Source organism: Hesperophylax consimilis, chromosome 7 (genome assembly GCF_061612785.1).
Source record: "Hesperophylax consimilis isolate HC1 chromosome 7, BYU_Hcon_1.0, whole genome shotgun sequence".
Classification (NCBI taxonomy): Eukaryota; Metazoa; Arthropoda; class Insecta; order Trichoptera; family Limnephilidae; genus Hesperophylax; species Hesperophylax consimilis.
Window position 1 is genome coordinate 36,694,089 of NC_142842.1, and position 18,298 is coordinate 36,712,386.

At 33.8% G+C, this 18,298-nt stretch overlaps 2 protein-coding genes across 4 annotated transcripts in view; one reads left to right on the forward strand and one right to left on the reverse strand.

Moving 5' to 3' along the window:
* LOC149422698 (uncharacterized) overlaps nucleotides 1-2,772 on the reverse strand; it is a 62,573-nt gene extending 59,801 nt beyond the window's left edge. Inside the window, exon 1 of one of the 2 annotated variants that reach the window (XM_089633461.1) lies at nucleotides 2,683-2,772. The gene's annotated coding sequence lies outside the window, so the exon portion shown is untranslated. Of the gene's footprint in view, nucleotides 1-2,520 lie in introns of both variants that reach the window. The other variant, XM_089633460.1, reaches the window with a different exon arrangement.
* Nucleotides 2,773-6,843: 4,071 nt separating this feature from the next.
* LOC149422700 (uncharacterized) lies at nucleotides 6,844-18,141 on the forward strand. Of its 2 annotated transcripts, XR_016302437.1 has the most exons (4): nucleotides 6,844-7,262; nucleotides 7,354-7,524; nucleotides 15,203-17,137; nucleotides 17,769-18,141. XR_016302437.1 is itself a non-coding variant. In XM_089633913.1 (3 exons), the coding sequence occupies exons 1-3, from the start codon at nucleotides 7,070-7,072 to the stop codon at nucleotides 16,957-16,959; spliced, it is 2,121 nt and encodes a 706-aa protein (XP_089490039.1). In that variant the 5' UTR covers nucleotides 6,844-7,069; the 3' UTR covers nucleotides 16,960-18,141. The 2 variants fall into 2 exon arrangements, 1 of the variants encoding a protein (XP_089490039.1); XM_089633913.1 differs by having other exon boundaries at nucleotides 15,203-18,141.
* Nucleotides 18,142-18,298: the final 157 nt, after the last annotated feature.

The following is an 18,298-nucleotide window of genomic DNA, read 5'->3' on the forward strand; positions in this document are numbered from 1 at the left end:
AATGATGAAACAAAACCAAAAACGTAAAAGATCATTGTCAAATAGAATCAAACTCTTATTTTTTTACTTTAATGTTGTGCACAACTACATTAAAACTTAATATCCTAAAAATAATTTGCCGTAAGTACATGGATTGTGTATTTATTTCCAATTTACTATATTAACAAATTGGTATAGATAATAATATATGGGCATTTTTCTCAATATCAAATAAAGATTAGTCACACATTTTCAAATGACCTACCACGACTGGATCCCTAGAGCCGCCTCTGGTTTACACATATACCTCCTTACTAATAAACGTGTTTTAAATTTTATACAACTGATAAACATCCGTTTATCCTACATTAATGGTTGTTTTCAGTTGTGTAAAATTTAAAACACATTTATTAGTAAGGCCCTAAATAGAATATATTTATTTTATGTCCATATGGTTGGTGTCATCATTTGGTTGTTCCGACTCTTGTCATGAACCGACTTAATTTTTGATTACTTATATCAGTTTTAAATTTGCCCGATTTACCTTTAAAAATAAATTAATTTTATTTAGGGTTGACTCTGAAAGTTCTCACACGGCTGATACATTGTCCACTGGGCTGACAGTTACGTATACGAATCAGAATTGGATTGCATGGGAAATAAGTAGTAATGCACTACAATCAATGGGAGTTGAGGAATATAAAACAAATATATTCTTTATAGTGGACATTTGATAATAATAATAATATTTGGCTAATTTATATAGCGCCGTTTTCGTGAAATATCACCTCACAGGCTCTGTACAAATATATAAATTAAATAATCAATACTAGAACTACTGACTTAAAACTAGTAACTTTCATCTAAGACTTATATCTAGTAACTTATGACTAAGGCCTATAACTACTATCTTAATGACATATATATTCACAAATGTAGAAACATACAACTAACATTAACAATTTAATTTTACTAGCGCCAGAAGAAGAAGGAAGTTCTAGGAAGTTCTGATGCAATAATTTTACATCCACTGCATTCAAAGAGAAACCAAAAGACTCAAATCTTTGATAGGCTTCCTTGAATAAGTTAAGACATGTTAAGACATGCAAATTCAATGCTAGGGAACTATTCCTTGGTATTAGAACTGGACTGCAGAACTTTAGTGATAAGACTGATAAGGAATAGATAAAATATTGAAAACCTTCCATAGTACCTACCTAAATTGAACTGTTTTTTGTTTGTTATATTTGTGCTTTAATTTTTTCATTCTTGACAGTTTATCTCAGAAAACTAAACCCAAAGTGTAAAATAAATAAACCATATTTCTCATCTATAAATAGTATAAAATAGTCGATATCCGCGTCTGTCTGTTTGTGCGCTTAGATCTTCCAAACTACGCAACGAATTTTGATAGAGTTTTCACTATAATTTAGAGAATTTCTTCCGGAAGGTTTATTTGAAGGTTTAAATCATTCACGACCCCGAACAACTTCAGAGCGGGTAACACGTCAGATAGTCTATTTCATAAATTTTTGTCGAATTTAAATTTACAATTTATGTCTATGTTTTACAATTGGGCACCTTATTGCATTTGTGTTACTTTTTAAAATGAATGGGAATTTAATGCCGGGATCTTCCGGACAATTGCTCTACCCACGAAGCTCAGCAACATTCAGACCTGCTGTGGTAACTTGGTAATTATAGTTCATCATCCATTATTCTAAATAACCAAAGTATACCATACTCATCTCTTATCATGATTTATTTTTATGAATTTATGCTTTGTTGCGCAACCTCCTTTTTTAGACACTGTAACGCCGTCCAAAACTTTGGCTAAAGAAGGAAGTAGCACAACACGGTATAATACCACAAAAATGACACGATAATACTTTAGGCTATGAAAATCTCAAACCATACCATGCATGACTCTATTGCCTACGCAGTGCAGGCCTAATATTTGCCATTTCCATGAAAAAAATATAAGTGACTGTATTACAGAAATCGAACGTAGGTGTTTCATGGTTATATCTTAAGTAGTGTTTCAATAGTTCTTGGAAATATACCAGATATATTTCCGGACTCGAGTTTCTTCCTAAAATATAGAATATTGAAAGGGGAACGAAATGGAACTATGAGAGGATGCCACCAGAATAATGAAAGTCCTACCTTGGATCCTGGTGTCCTCAATGTTCCCTCTTTCTGCCAGCACGTAAAAAAACTCCACTGCGTATTGCACTTAACCCGGAGCGCAACCTGACAACCCGTTAACAGAGGCACTGCAGAAATTGTACTGGTGAACTTCCCTTCTTCTGGTGACAATAAGGTAACAGGACGTGAAGATAGGGAATAAATTCACGGAAATAACAATTGGAAATAACAATTGCCCGAACAAGTGGTATTGAAGCTATTAAATTTTAACTGTATAGTTTTTTCAAATATTTTATTGTAAACAGTATTGTGTTATTTGTAAAAAAATTTATCCATGCTACGTATTATAATAAGGTAAACTTTTAAAAATGTTTACAATTCAATGAAGCTTACCTCCAAACCTGTCAAGTTCTAACTCATTGCAGCAGTCACGTTAGTTTGCAAACGTAAATAAAAGAGATTCAAAGAAAATTAAAATATGAATATTTTGACACCCTAGCCGAGAACCGAAAGGGAACAACATTAATTCTATTTGAAGTATATACACCTACTTACATTATGTTTTAAAATACGTTAAAACATTCACGAGAAAAGATATTTAAATAAAACCATTGCAAAACTCAAATTATTGACAACTTATAAAAGATACGGGAAACCATAGATATTGAGAAAACTTTTTTCACATTTGAAAGGAACCACAAACAAACCATAGAATAAAAATATTTACGCTGATAATAGCTTACCACACCGAAGCGGCGGTAACAGGTGCCGCTGCAGGTGGGCTGAGCTGAAAATCGCCTTTCATAGACATAGAGACTTGAATTTTCAAGGGTATTTTTTTTGGTTAGAAATTGATTCTGCTAATCATTTATGTGCTATAAAATTTCGTAAGAAGCAATTGCGTGTACAAATGAAGGAGTTATAATTTTTTTTTTTAATTTGTATGGAACTGACATTAAAAATGAGGCTATCTCTGGAATCATAAAGTTGGCCATTCTATCCTTACACACAGATATACTACAGCTATTTATTTGTATTTTTTGACATACTTCGTATTGTGGCGCAACTTGCGATTTTTTTTTAAATCCTCAAGTTGAAAAAAAAACTTTTTTATGTTGATGATTCATTTTAATGCTTAAATTCTTTACATATGAGTATGCTTTGTCTAGTTTACAATATTTTATTTACACTGCAAGCCAAAACACTGCGAACAGTGGGTTGAAAATCGCCTTTCATAGACATACTCGAATTTTCAAGGGTATTTTTTTGGCTAGAAATGGATTCTGCTGATCATTAATATGCTATAAATTTTTGTATGAAGTAATTGCGTGTACAAATGAAGGAGTCATAATTTTTTAAAGAAAAATTTGTATGGAACTGACATTAAAAATGAGGCTATCTCTGGAACCATAAGATTGACCATTATATCCTTACACACTGATATATAACTATTTATTTGTATTTTTTGACATACTTCGTATTGCGTTTTTTTTTTAATACTAAAGTTAAAAAAAAAAAAACTTTTTTATGTTGATGATTCATTTTAATGCTTAAATTTCTAAATAATAAAATAGATAGTCCCGAATTAATATCCGTCATTGGTTTAAATGTTTCAACGAGACGTACCAGGCACACTAGACCTTTTCATATTGACGCAAACAATACCAATGCAGCAAACAACTCAGTAATTACTCGCGCAATCACAACAAACACCCACTACGAAAAATTACTAGACTTAGACATCTTTCATAATTCTTTTCAAACATACAAAACTAACTTATTAAAATTCTTAGCGTGACATATTTCAAAAACATTTTCACTTTCAAAACTTCTATGTATCAACAGTCAATTAAAATTCGTGAGCATATTATAATTCTTGATTTAATTTATTTTTTCTCCATACAATTTCTTCCTTTTATAACCATTACCTACTCATACATAAATTTAAACTAAAATTCATTGATTTGAACATTAAGTCATTAGTTTTCAGAAAAATTTCAGGCCAAATTACACAATGATATTTTATGGACACACGTAATAGGTACTAAAACTACGTAATAACGAAAAATATCCTTAACTGTTTTTTATTGTACTGTGTATGTCTTAATTAATAAATAAATAAAGACCGAGTTGTTTAGCGGTCCGTCTCGGCTTACCCCAGCGGAAACGGCGTGATGGTTAGTTAGTTCAAATAAATGTCTTCACAACACAAGTATCCCTCACAAAAAACGAGAAATATAAAATTTTAAAATTTGAAATCTAATTTTAAAAAACTAAATTTTAATAAAATGCAAACATTTAGATTTTTAAAATGATCCAACTTTCACACATATACTCAAAATTTTGACGAGCTATAAATTTATAAATGACACTCGAATGGAGAAACAAATAATAATTATCTTATCATGATTTATGACCCTTAAAACCCATTTGAAAATCACACAAAAAATAAAATACATATATCGTTCTTCGCTTCATCCCAGCAGAAAACATGTGGCATGCATCTGTGTAACCACACTGCACTATTCAACAAACTATGTCTGCTAATTTTATTTAATAAAACTTTTACTTTCAATATTTGAAATTGTCATATCTATTAGAATTAACACTATATAATTATTTTAAAATAAAAAAAACATAGGGAGCTTATATAAAAACCATAGATACGTTGAGAGTGGTTTATTTATGGATACGTATCTGCGGCTTGCACTCACGGGGGCATGACGGGGGCTTCTCTAAGCTAAGCGCGAATACTTAGAAAATATCCAACTACGCTACTTCCCCTACTTCCTCAACCGGAGTACACATGTTGTATTAAAATATAGCAACGAAATTTAAAAAGTGACATTTGGTATGTTGCAAAGTGAATTTCGTTAATAATTTGTTGAAATTGATATGTCCCTAGGTATCTACGTATCCCGCATATGTCTCTGTGATTTTACACGCAGATGGAGGCGGCAGTTCGGATATTATTAGACCTTAAATATTTAGTGAATAGCTTGGCCGCCAATCGCAATAAAAATTTAGAAAGCCAACTATAGATACACCTATTAGTCGGCAGATTTAGCTCTAGACCCTAATCAAGTAGTAAATCTGAAATGGGAACGTTAAGCCAGCGACCCGGCAATAAAAATCTTCGCCCAAGGCTAGGCTATATTGTAAGTGTTTGAAGGTCGTATTAAAAAAACGTAATTCTAAAATATTTAAAATTAAGTATAAATCTAGATGTAAGAGTAATTGACAACTTAGATTAGAAATTTAATTGCAACCAGATACCAATTCAGTGTATGCATGCATAATATTAATATACCTAATATATATTAAGATTTTGAACCGTAAAGCCAGCGCCACACTTGACGGAAATTCCGTTGCGTATCTTCCGCTGGAGTCAATCCGTTACCATACGTTGCAGCCACATTGAATATTCAGTGGCGGATTATCAGTCGACTACCATAGCTTATACGGTGTGTTCGTAATGGATCCGATAGAAGTGATAGCTATTTATGAGGCATTAGAAGAAGAAAGAAAAAGAAAGCGTAAACATTGGGTTCATCCCATAAATACTCTTCGACTAGAAATTGGGCAATTTCATACCTTGTTTATGCAACTAAGACATTATCCAGATAAAGAATTCGAATATTATCGAATGTCCATACAATAATTTGATTAATTGCTGAATTTAACGAAGGACTATATTACCAAGCAAAATACAAAACTTAGAACGGCTATATCTCGATATCTCCCGAAGAAAGGCTGACGAAATAAATCTGACTGAAATAAATCGTTCAGTGTCGAACATCCTGTGCGTGCGTCGTCGCCGCGTGTTATCCGCCGAATGTGGCGCGATGCATACAAATACTTGGAATGCGATGTTGCCGATCTTCCGCCGACGGAAGATCGGTGCGCGGAGGACGGAGCAGACGCGAGAGTCGGCGGTCCGCCACGGAGCGACCGATCGTCGGCGACGGAACGACCGATCTTCCGCGTAGTGTGCCCGCTATTTGTAATTTATATGGAATTACATGTATTGGCGTTCCGTCGCGAAAGATCCGCGACGGAATTTCCGTCAAGTGTGGCGCTGGCCTAAGTCAATCCGAATCAGCCAGACAGCGCAATCTAGCGCCTCTAGCGGTGAGAATGGCGATGCCAGCGCCCCGGACTCAGACAACGTACCGAAGTGGTGTAAAGCGGAACCACTATAGTTCCAGCACCGCACCACAGGCGTGCCACAGTCGCCGGATCGAGTGAATGAACAATAATTTAGGATTAAGTAAGAGGACAATTAATTTCAAGAATTACAATTTAAGACTAGTATTAAGCTTAGACTAAGACTAACCCTTTACTTTATACATTTTTTTAAATAAATTTTTAAAAATGTTCGAACTTGTAACTCATATTTTTTACTCGTTCTTCCTTTTTTATATGAATAGTATTAAAATTTAAACTCCCCTTGAGTATAGTAATAACAATATGGTAAAAAAAATTAAACCATAGCTACCAGAACACCAACAAAATGTGTGCGCGTAATTTGTACAAATTCCATATTCTAGAAAATAAAACAGATTTCCTGCTAAAATGTATGCAGGGAAAAATTAACAATAGTAAAAAGCTAAAAAAACCGAAATGCTAATTTGTTCACAAATTAACTTTGTAGATGTTACTCAGTGATATAATCTGTCAGTGAGTGGATGGCAGGATTATTTATGATCTGTCAGTTGAGTTCGGTTTCTTTTCTATGATTTGTAATTATTTGTATTTTCGTGTGAGTGGTTTATTAGAGTGGTATATTTATGGGTTTATTTGTGACAATTTATAATTATTTATGAGGCGCATGTAGTTGGTATCGGTCAGCGTTATTCAAAATCAATAGTTATTTAGAATAATTATTAAATTTATTATCTGCAATCATCCGAAAAATTGGACCAATTCAATAATTTTAATAATGGCCGGTAATGGGCATCAGGCTCATAACTTGGTAGGGGTAGAAAGGACAGAAGATATAACCATGAGCGAAGATGTCACATTTGAAGGATTACTACTCTCAGAAAAGACACTCGTCGGACTTGAGAAGTGTGGTTTTAGAAAACCCTCGCCAATACAACTTAAAGCTCTTCCTCTAGGGAAATGCGGTTTCGGTAAATATTAACAATTTTATTGTGAATATGTTTGCTTTGTAATAAATTTAAAGTCGTTGGTAAGAGATTTAAATTACTTTTTATTTTACAGATCTCATTGTTGAATCCAAGTCAGGGACGGGTAAAACCGCTGTGTTTGGAATAATAGCGTTGGAGATGCTGGTGATGAATGTAGACCTTCAAGTCCTTATCATAGCCCCAACACGAGAAATAGCTGCTCAGATAGGGCAAGTTCTCAAAGCCATTGGACACGGATATGAAGGTGAATATAACACATTTTTATATAAAATTATTTATACAGTATTCACTGTAGGCCTTTCTACCATTGATCAACTTCTAAATGATTCTATTAAACTATTACATTTCTGAAATCATACCCTTGGTAACTTTATTGTCATCCATACATTTGTGAGATAGCTATTAAGGTTAAACGCAACGCTCGTTGTATTCTACGTGTTCACAGATGGCGTTAATTAATTAATTTAGTTTAAATACGCTTTTGCAAGGTATTGCTTTACAGTATTAAGACAAATTATTTGTTTGCGCCCTCATATACAGTGGTGCCTCACACAACGAACGCCTCGCACAGCGAATGCTGCACACAACGAACTTCCTTTTCGTTCATTTCACGATTCATACAACGAACTTCGCTTCACACAACGAACTTCGCTTCACACAACGAAGTCGCCCGATCTTCTACGATCACTGCCGATTAATTGCATCCTCCCGCGCAGGCAGTCGTTAGACTCGTTAGTCACTGCGTAGTACGCTTAACTTACGCACGTATCGCAGCAATCGTTCTTCATTACGAATTAAATCGCACACGTATCACGGCAGTCGTCCTTTTAAGATAAACTCAACATTTTTTTATATGATGGGTTCTAAAAAAAGCAGGAAGGTGATTTCTCTTTTGCGCACCATCGGCGGAAAATGGATGAAGATGTGCAAGATTCGATTATTTCTTAAAATTAAAAAATGTTTGTTTTTTTCATTATGTTTTTAGATGTATCTAAATAAAAATAATAACAAAAAATTTATCTTTTTTTTATGTCATATTACCATATTTTATGCTACAGAACGAATTATTTTTTTTAACATGTATTGTTATGGGAAAACGCGTTTCACATAACGAACTTTTCGCATAACGAACTTGCTCCTGGAACGAATTAAGTTCGTTGTGTGAGGCACCACTGTACGCAATATGAATTTGAATAAATACTTTTGTCCATATAAAAACTCAATTCTATCGAGAAAGGCATACAAATACAATATTGGATTGAATCATCGGTAAAATATTGTATTTGTGTGCCTTTCTCGAAAGAATTAAGTCTTTAAACGAACAAAACTATTGATTCATATTCATATTGCGTATATAAGGGCGCAAACAAATGATTTGTCTTAATATTGTAAAGCAATACCTTGCAAAAGCGTATTTAAACAAAATTAATTAATTAACGCCATCTGTGAACACGTAGAATACAACGAGCGTTGCGTTTAACCTTAAGATTTAGCAAGTGTATTTGTAATGCAAACCAATTGAAAAATTCTATAGGTCCAAATGGTTTTTTTTTGACTGAATGTAGCGAATTCCCATTTTAACTTGACCACTTTGCATTTCATCCATCAGTACATTTGTTAATGCATTTCGTTTCCGTTTTTGAAAATCTGCTTCATCCACTTTATTATTCAATTTGATTAGATAGCTAACTTTGACTATGGTTAAATAAAGATTCTTTTTTCAAATATGAAACCAATGTGTTTATTTGGACTTTCTTATTTAGAATTTTTTTAATATAATGGTACCTACCCGAAGAAAGTTTTAAAAAATCAACCCATATTTTTTTTGCCATAATACCAACATCTATTTAAAAAAAAAAAAAATAATTATTATTTGGTTTGACTGAGGTTTGAACCTACCTACATAGGAACTGGAGTCAACAACTATGCCAACCTCGCCAAATGCCAATCGGTTAGGACCGTATTTTGTATATTAACTGCTGTAATGTCATACGATTTCAGACAGATGCGTATATTCCGTGTTTGTGTAAGTGATTGTCACCAACAGTTGATAGAATACATTGTCATTGACAACTAGTCTATCTGCAAAGTTTCAGCTCAATCGGATGTTGCGCTAGTTTCCGCTACCAAGATTTGCGTTCATTCCTGAAAACAAAAGTGGAATTCAAATAGATATATTCAATAAAGAATTGTCATTGATATACTGATGTTTCTTTGAACAAATTGTATAATTCTTTATTTGATTTTTTATTATTGTTTTTTTTTAGTTTTAATTTTTAATAAAAAGTATTTAAATATATATCTTTATTTGGAAATTCACAGTACATTTTAATACAAGTTATATGGTACAAAATTAAATTATACATAGTTAACCCCTCCAGCGTTTGAGGGTCATATATGACCGGGCGTCCGTATTAATAAAAAGTATTTTTATCTTATTTTCTATCATGCGGAAATAAATAATTTTTAGAGGTTAGAAAGAGAAATAATAATTCCAGTTTGCCTCAAATATTTATACTGGAATCCATCAATAAAATCCTAAAAATAGATAAATGAATAATTAATATTTCGCAACGCTATCGTAACAATCGGTTTAACTTATGAACGAGATAATGATGAAGTTACAGTTTTCTTATAAATTCCCCAAACAAAACGAATGTGTTTTCGAAATATTGAGTTCTCTCAATTTTTCTATGATTGGAGTAAAAATTAACTAAAAATGTGTTAGGACGGGTTGTTTCGGAGAATCTGAACAATTCATCAAATTTCAACGTTCATTTTCAAGTTCTGTGAAAGATTTTTTCAAGTTCTGTTTTTATTTCAGTTTTGTCAAGCAACTAGCCTACAATGATATAAAAACAAAACTTGAATAAGTCTTTCACAGAACCCGAAAATGAACGTTGAAATTTGATGAATTGTTCAAATTCTCCGAAACAACCCGTCCTTAGTGTTTTTTGACAACATTTTTCACATTTTATGTTATAATTTTACTATTTAGAAATAGTAATGTTTATTTTAAATGGATACACCGAAAAGACAATTTTATGTAGTTTTTAAAACAGTATTTGTTTTTACGGAAAATTAAGAAAATAAGATGTATATAGCGCATTTGAAATACACGCAAAAAAAACATTGCAAACAGAACAATTGTGATGAAAGTACTGAAGGGTTAGGGGGTATTTCACTATGTCGGGCAAAATATCTGACTAGCTATCCGTTGGCTGGCTTTAAAGTTCAGAATAACTTCGTTATTCAACGGCGACCGTTTCACCATTGTTTCGAACTTCCGGATAGATAACACTCGAAATAGTCTGGCAACATCGCAAAATGTTTGCAGTTACTTCATCTACTGCCACGGCTGTCATGCGTCACAGTCCGCACACCGCAAAGTGTGCATTTTTTTGGTTATGTTATGTTGATTATCAGGTCATTTTAGATAGATTCGTGTCGAATTAATACATTGTTTCTTATTTTGAACACAATCAAATAATTCAGGATGGATCATACAAGCATTCAAATTCATTCTACAAAATTCGACTCACTTCTCAGCTGTTAAACTCGGAATGTGTTGATGCCATCTTTGATTCGAGGAATAGCGCCTAACGTGAAGTTCGAGCACTGATTAGTCAAATCTAACTTTAACCCGAGCGTTAGCGTTATTCAGATATAGTGAAAACGAAAAAATTACTAATCCGCGGATTAGTGCTTGGTCAGAACATAATCAGAGATAGTGAAAAACCCCCTTAACCCTTAAATGCATGACTTTTTTTATTTAAAAAAAATATATATTTTTGCATTCTTTTTATAAATTAAAAATAGGGAAAAATAATTAAAAAAATATTTATCCATAAATTCTGTTTATTTTGAGAAAAACGTTATTATATCATATGTGAAACACTATGCATCCATGTCTTAAAAAATGCTCTTACCTAATGTTACAAAAATAATTATCAGTGAATAAAGCGAACTTATTAATGACTTATAAAATGAAGACAAATAAAAACAGGGGAAAGTATTAATTTAAATGAAATGCCGTAAAACAGTTTTTGTTCTTATTAAAACATAGAGGGACTTTGTACTTTTGGCAGTGGCAGTACGTCAGACCATTGCAGATAGATGCACAATAATATTTCCACAGGCTCCCAAGTCTGGTTCACTTTCAAGTCTTGCCAAGCAATTCTCTTGTCCAGAATAAAATTCAAAATTATAAGCGTAACCAGATACGCCACTCAATACAAAAAGTTTAGAACCCCATTTGTGGGGTTTCATGGGCATGTACCGTTTCATATAACTTCTTGCTTTAGTTGAACACATTTGTTCATCAACGCAAATATATTTTTCAATTGGAATTGATGCAAATCTTTGATTTAAGTCCGTGAGTAGAGGTCTGATTTTAAAAAGACGATTATGAGCTGGATTTTCTCTCGGTAAGTGTTTTGTCGTTGAAATGGATAAATTGACGTATTTTATCAAATCGGTTGACAGTCATTGTTGATGCTATTGGTTCAAAATACAAATCACTGGACCAGTGGGACCGAATATTTAGTCCACGCATCAAAGAGGAATAAATACATATTCCGATAAATCTATGCAAATTAGTCGTAGTAATATTTGCAGGTCTTGAAACATCTTTTTGCAGAGCGTAGAGATTTGACTGTTCTAGTATTTTATTGATAATAGCATCTGTAAAAAAATATTTAAAAAAATCGAATGGGGTTTCCAATTCCATCAAATCCAAGGGCAATTGCCTGTTTCCTGTAAATTCCATGTCGGAGTCTTCAAGCTGCAGGTTTTTTTCTCCACAAAATTGACGATTTCAAAACTTTTGAAGTAGACGAAACGGGCGTTGTCGTTGTAATATAAGTTTGGCGACTAGATAAAACATTATCACCGTCAACATTATTTTGTAGATGATTCTCAACGTCTCCATCTCCCAAGTGGATATCTTCAGGTTCACTTTGATCACCTGAATCGTAATTTTCTACGGCGCAATAATTTTCATCAGCTATACTGTCATCATCCGTAAAATCCATTCCATCGTCACTGTCAGATAAGCGATTAATTATTTCGTCCAACTCCTTTTCGGATAAACCCCTCTTTGCCATTTTGAAACTACGTCATGCTATAATTAGTAATGACTAAATACAAATGTCAAAATATGGTCTCAGTGCATAGTGTTACATATATGATACAATAACGTTTTGTCAAATTTAGACTGTCAAAATACATAATACACATAAAATATATATTTAAAACACATAAACGTACCTTATTATTTGTGAAATAATATTATTACGATCCAACACGTCGAAAAAACACTATATTTTGATATAATACTGGACATCAAAATGCACACAATCTGTAACCTCCAACTCTCAAGTTTAAAATCAAAATTTCAAATTATTGTGTGTAATCTATTGTAATTTTTCGACAACATTATTATGCAGAAATAATGTAAAAACAATACTGTAATACCAAAACCCACCAACAGATGTCAAAATGAAAAAAAAAATAAAAAAAGCTAATTATATCAGATGTGTTACACTATGCAGTTAAGGGTTAATATGTATACCTATTAAGTCTTAAAATGTCTTGTTAATTTCATCTGGGATGACAATTATAGTTTTTAAATTTTACTAATGTTGTAGGTATGAGTAACAACAAAAATACTTATTTATTTATTTGGTAGAATATTTTACATTTCATAGTACAATCCAGTAATGTTGGTCTCACCGGGTGGCTTACCCGTGCTGAGGCCTCCATTAAATAGCAAGAAGGTGTTTGGAGAGATGAAAAGATTTTTAATATATATTTTTTTAAATCAATAAGTACACGAAGCTAACGAATTGCAATAGATTATTAATAAAAGTTTTGATAAAATAAATGCAAATAGTTTTTAACCCTTAGAAGATAGCTAGTATTTTGTAAATATCTCAAAGCCAAATATAATATTGAAAATTATATTTTAAATAATTGACAGGTATCTACAATGTCAACGTTTTACCTAAGAATTTTCTTGGACAATATTGAAATGTATTAAAAATTTCTAAAACCTAGCTCTATATTCTTCTCATTGCAGTGCACCTGAAGGTAGTCATGATTTCACTGAACTGCTATTGGAGTTGGTCGTATCCTAAGGGAAATAATAAGTTAAATGATTTATTGCGCAATTTTATTTTTGTTTCTTCTTCTTTAAGTGCCGTATCAGGTCCCCCCGACGTTGGCGATCACTCTAGAAAACGTCTCTTTGTCTTGCGCTGCCCAGAATAGCTCCTCCATACTTCTAATGCCGGTCCACTCTTGTATATTTCGCAGCCAAGACATTTGTCTCCTACCAGGCCCTCTGCGACCCTCTATCTTGCCTTTCAATATTAACTGGAGCAAGTGATACTTCTCCCCTCGAAGTACATGACCCAGATATGAAATTTTCCTGATTTTTATTAATCTAAGCAGTTCTCTCTCTGCTCTAGCCCACCTGAGAATTTCTGTGTTGGTGATCATGTCGGTCCATGGGACTTTGAGTATTCTCCGGTGAAGCCACATTTCAAAAGCCTCTAACCTGTTCATGGTATTTACTTTCAAGGTCCATGTTTCACATCCATACAACAAGACCGACCACAAATAACATTTTAGCATTCTCTGCCTTAGTTTTAAGCTGATATTATCATTGCAGAAGAGGGATTTCATTTTAATGAACGCAGTTCTTGCTGCTTCAATTCTGCACCTAACCTCTACATCTGGGTCAAGAGTCTCCGTGAGAATACTGCCGAGGTATCTAAATCTTTCGACCTTTTCGACATTGCAACCATTTAACTGTATCACTGATTCAGAGTGATCTAGTCGTCCAAATGTCATCCATTTTGTTTTATTGACGTTGATTGTTAGGCCCAGTTGCTTACCAGCTCATTTTTGTTTAAATTTCAGTAAATATTTCTAGTTGTTTTTTAAATTATCCAAAGTTATTATTAAGGGGTCTTACATTTTCTGGTAATTTAGTAAAAAAATTTATTCCCAGGTATTTGTAGTTCTGTTGGCCCAAAGTTTTTTTTCATATCAGTATCGTAACATGTATTTTTAGCTGAGACTTGTTGTGTTTCTGAATGGTGCGGCTTTATTTAAAACTAGCTGTACTCTGCCACGCATTGCTGAGGCTTAGTCTGTCTGTGTAGGTTGATAGAGAAACAATAGCGCACGTTACTTTTGCATCCGCAGTTTTAAGTAAACAAAACACGTTAGTCCAACAGATGGCGCTGTTTTTCAATAAAAACATGTTTTTACCTGTCACAGGTGACATCTATATAATATAGGTACATAAAAACATATATGTATTCGAATGCAACGTATTCAAAATTTCAAAGAAATCGGTGAAGAACTTTTCGGAGATTTAAGATTTTGAACAAATGAACACTAACATTTTTATTATTATAAGTATCTAGCTATGAAACTTAGTTATAGAATAAATAAATGCATAAATTAAGTTGTTAAGCGCCCTTTAGGTGATTTTCTCACGAAAATGGCGCTATACAAATAATCCAATCATTATTGTTAATATTATTTAGTTCGATATTTTCTTTATACATTTGTTCGATTGTTGGTATAGGAACAGAATATTTAATTTTCTGACCTTATGTTCTTCAAATATGAGTACATATTGATGGATAAAAAAAGATGTCATTAAGATAATTTTATTAATTAGTTTTTGTGCAATGTAAAGAGATTGTGTATGAGTTTTATAAGGGGCACCCCATACTATTATACCGTATTTCAGATTTCCGAGTAAATTTAGGTTTTGGGTTATTAAATAAGAGAAAATTAGAAACATAGTTATTTGGACGCGGTAGTCTACTGTTCACAGAATTACTAGTTATGAAAGATTGCGATAGCTGCCTCTTTTAAAGAATGGACATATACTTTTTTCCCAGGATTGGAAGTGGAGATAGTCATGGGAGGGACCAGTTTGGCTGAAGACAAGGAGCGTCTCAGCAGCAAGAAGTACCAGATCCTGGTGGGCAGCCCGGGCCGCATGAAGCACCTCATCAGGAACCACACTGTCTCCCTTGACTCGGTGCGCCTTCTGGTCCTCGACGAAGCCGACAAACTCATGGAGGAGTGCTTCCAACACGACATCAACTTCATGTTCCAGATGCTGCCGCAGAGGAAGCAAGTCATCGTCGCTAGCGCCACCTACACTCAGGAGCTGCGAGACTTCCTCTCCCTCTACATGAGAACACCTTCTCACATCTGCCCCTACTCTACCAACATCTTAATAGGAGTTGACCAGTACACTTCTGTTGTTCCGTCTCACCTCAATTCTGTGAGACAAGGTGTCATTAATTTTGAGGCACTCAAAAAGATTCTTACAGAAGTTCCCTACAAGCAGTGTCTCGTGTTCTGCAACTACCAGACCAGGACTTGCTCCACTCACAGGCAGCTGAATGAAGGGGGCTGGCCTGCGGAGTACCTCTCCGGCTGCCAAAACCAAACAGATAGAATCGCCAGTTTGGAAAAATTACAATCCTTTTCCTGCAGAGTCCTTGTAGCCACAGATCTGGCGGCACGAGGTTTGGATGCCGCCAATGTAGATCTCGTAGTCAATTTGGATCTTCCCCGCGATCTCTCCACTTACCTGCATCGCATCGGAAGGGCCGGGCGGTACGGATCCAAAGGAATGGCCATTACCATACTAAACACCAAACAAGAAGCTCAATTCAAAGCTATGTTTGAACAGTTTGGTGATCAGTTTGAAATAAAACCGTTTGGATACGTCAAGCCTAAAATCCCTGTCCCAAAAGAAACTACAATAGCTCCACCTGAAGTTGAAGAACTTGCAATGGCTTCACTGACAGATGAAGGATGCGAAGCACTGCACGAACTAGCCTATGATAAAAGTCTTATCTCTCTAATGACATCTTTTCAAAACCCCATTGAGCCTGTTATTAAAAAAGATGAAATAGAGGATTTTCTCCAAACCCATTCTACTTTTGACTCTTTGCTGGATTCACTTAATGATTTTGACAGTCCTTGTAATTTTAACACTATTTTAAAAACTACCGGACCTGAAAGTAATCTATTAGATTATGTTAATTCAACTGTGGAAAATATTAAACATATTGAAAAGAGTTTGACCACGGATACAAATGACTTTATAAATGTGATAAAATCGCCTAAAAAAGTTGCTACTCCACCGGCCAGTGATAAAAATGAGTGCGATAATAAACCTATGAATTATAAAAATGTTCAAATAAATACGCAAGAAGTTGAATTTAAAAGTGCAATTATATCGTACGAAGCAAAAGATAACCCTGATTTACCAGCAATTTCAATGAGCTATTGTGGGAAAAATACTAATAGTAATTTCAAAGACTCTAAACAAAAGGTCAAACCGATATCAAAGAAGTGTCAAAATGTCGATGAGAACCCATCAATAATAAATGAATTTTATCAAAAACCTCGCACTGGCAAACCCCACTCTCATAAAGGAATCCATCCTAGAGGATCTGATTCTAATCTAAATAATACTAGAAATTCTCATCCTGCTAATTCACATTCTATCACAACTCCCAATAGTGCAGGAGTTGAACAATATCTGCAATGGAAATCTCAGCTGTCCTACATCTCAACGTGTATCCAACAATCTGTTTACATTAGCACGATGGCTGAATTGAGCAACAGGACCTAATTAAATTTTAATGTTACAGATTACTTTTTGCATAAGATGTTTAATTCCAACATTTGCAAAATGTCTCTAGATTTGATCAAATGTTAAAAATGCAAACTTCTGTAGTTGATTCCCTTTCAAAAGTTTTTTTTAACCCGTAGGGGCCAGAGAGAAACTACACTAAATAAAAAGATTTTTTGTTAACCTTTCCCTTACTGTGCTAAAAAAATACACGCGTTACGGTGCTGTGTAGTCAATACACATCTCAAAATAAGCTATTTAATATCGGAAAAATATGAATATTCATAGCTAATCGATTATGTTTATTATATTTTATATCAAAAGTGATAATAATTGTAATTTTATTGCTGAAAGAATGAAAAAACCATCGGCAAATGCTAAAGAAACGTGCGAGGGGTCCACATCTAACGACGGTTCGCGGCCAACTGGCCAGCTGGCACAAACATAGCTGTGCGTTCGTAGGTATCGATGGTCTAAATCAAAAACTACAACTGCAGAAGTGTGGATGTCTCATATTCCCGCATAGCGAATTAAAGCGGCACATCAATAGCGTGTCATTTCCTCGCACACTCTTCGCGTATTTAGTATCACACGGTTGATTGTATTGGCGTATTTGTTCCCGATTTTTAACAAAAAACTCTGATTTTTAATTGAATTTGAAAACTATGTAATATATTATTTTTTAATTCAGTGCATAAATGTATAACGGAGGAATACCTAAAATTTGAACTCAGAATTTATTATATTTATAGAGTTATTAAAGTTATTAGAAGCAATGTGTAGTAAATACACACCACAGATGAGGAAAGGTTAAAGCCAACACATAGACAATATCATACTTGAGAAAGTGACATTTTTTATTTTTGTCTTTAATTAACCCATAGGAGGTAATATCCGAAGGCAAAATAAATGTATTAGGACGACACTGCAATTGCAGTGCTTTGTATCATGTATGGGCACGATTCTTCAACACTGCAAATGCAGGGCTCCGGCTCCTAGGGGTTAATATACAAACTCGTATTCCCTTTTCTGGAAATTATTTATTGTTAATTTATTCTTAACGTAATGTTCAATGCACGACTCAGACAGTTTGGGAGGAAAAAACTATTTGACGTTACATAGTTGGTTTGAAAATTTTGTAATAAGTTTAATATGTAGAAAATAAACAGGAAAGGATGAGAAAACGTGAAACCATTGTTTTAATCTGTATAGCGTTGTGTATTGTAAACATGCAACACTATCATTGTTGTCATTTGAGATCTAATTGAATCATGAATATGTGATTCTCTATGTAGAGAAGTAACAAATTATTTACTATAATTTCCAATGACTAAATAAA

Excerpts from the sequence above, each read along its gene's own strand:
- LOC149422700 (XM_089633913.1), top strand. The coding sequence starts at position 7,070 with ATGGCCGGTAATGGGCATCAGGCTCATAACTTGGTAGGGGTAGAAAGG. Across the intron at positions 7,263-7,353 it reads TCTAGGGAAATGCGGTTTCG|ATCTCATTGTTGAATCCAAG; the intron begins GTAAATATTAAC and ends TTTATTTTACAG. Across the intron at positions 7,525-15,202 it reads CATTGGACACGGATATGAAG|GATTGGAAGTGGAGATAGTC; the intron begins GTGAATATAACA and ends CTTTTTTCCCAG.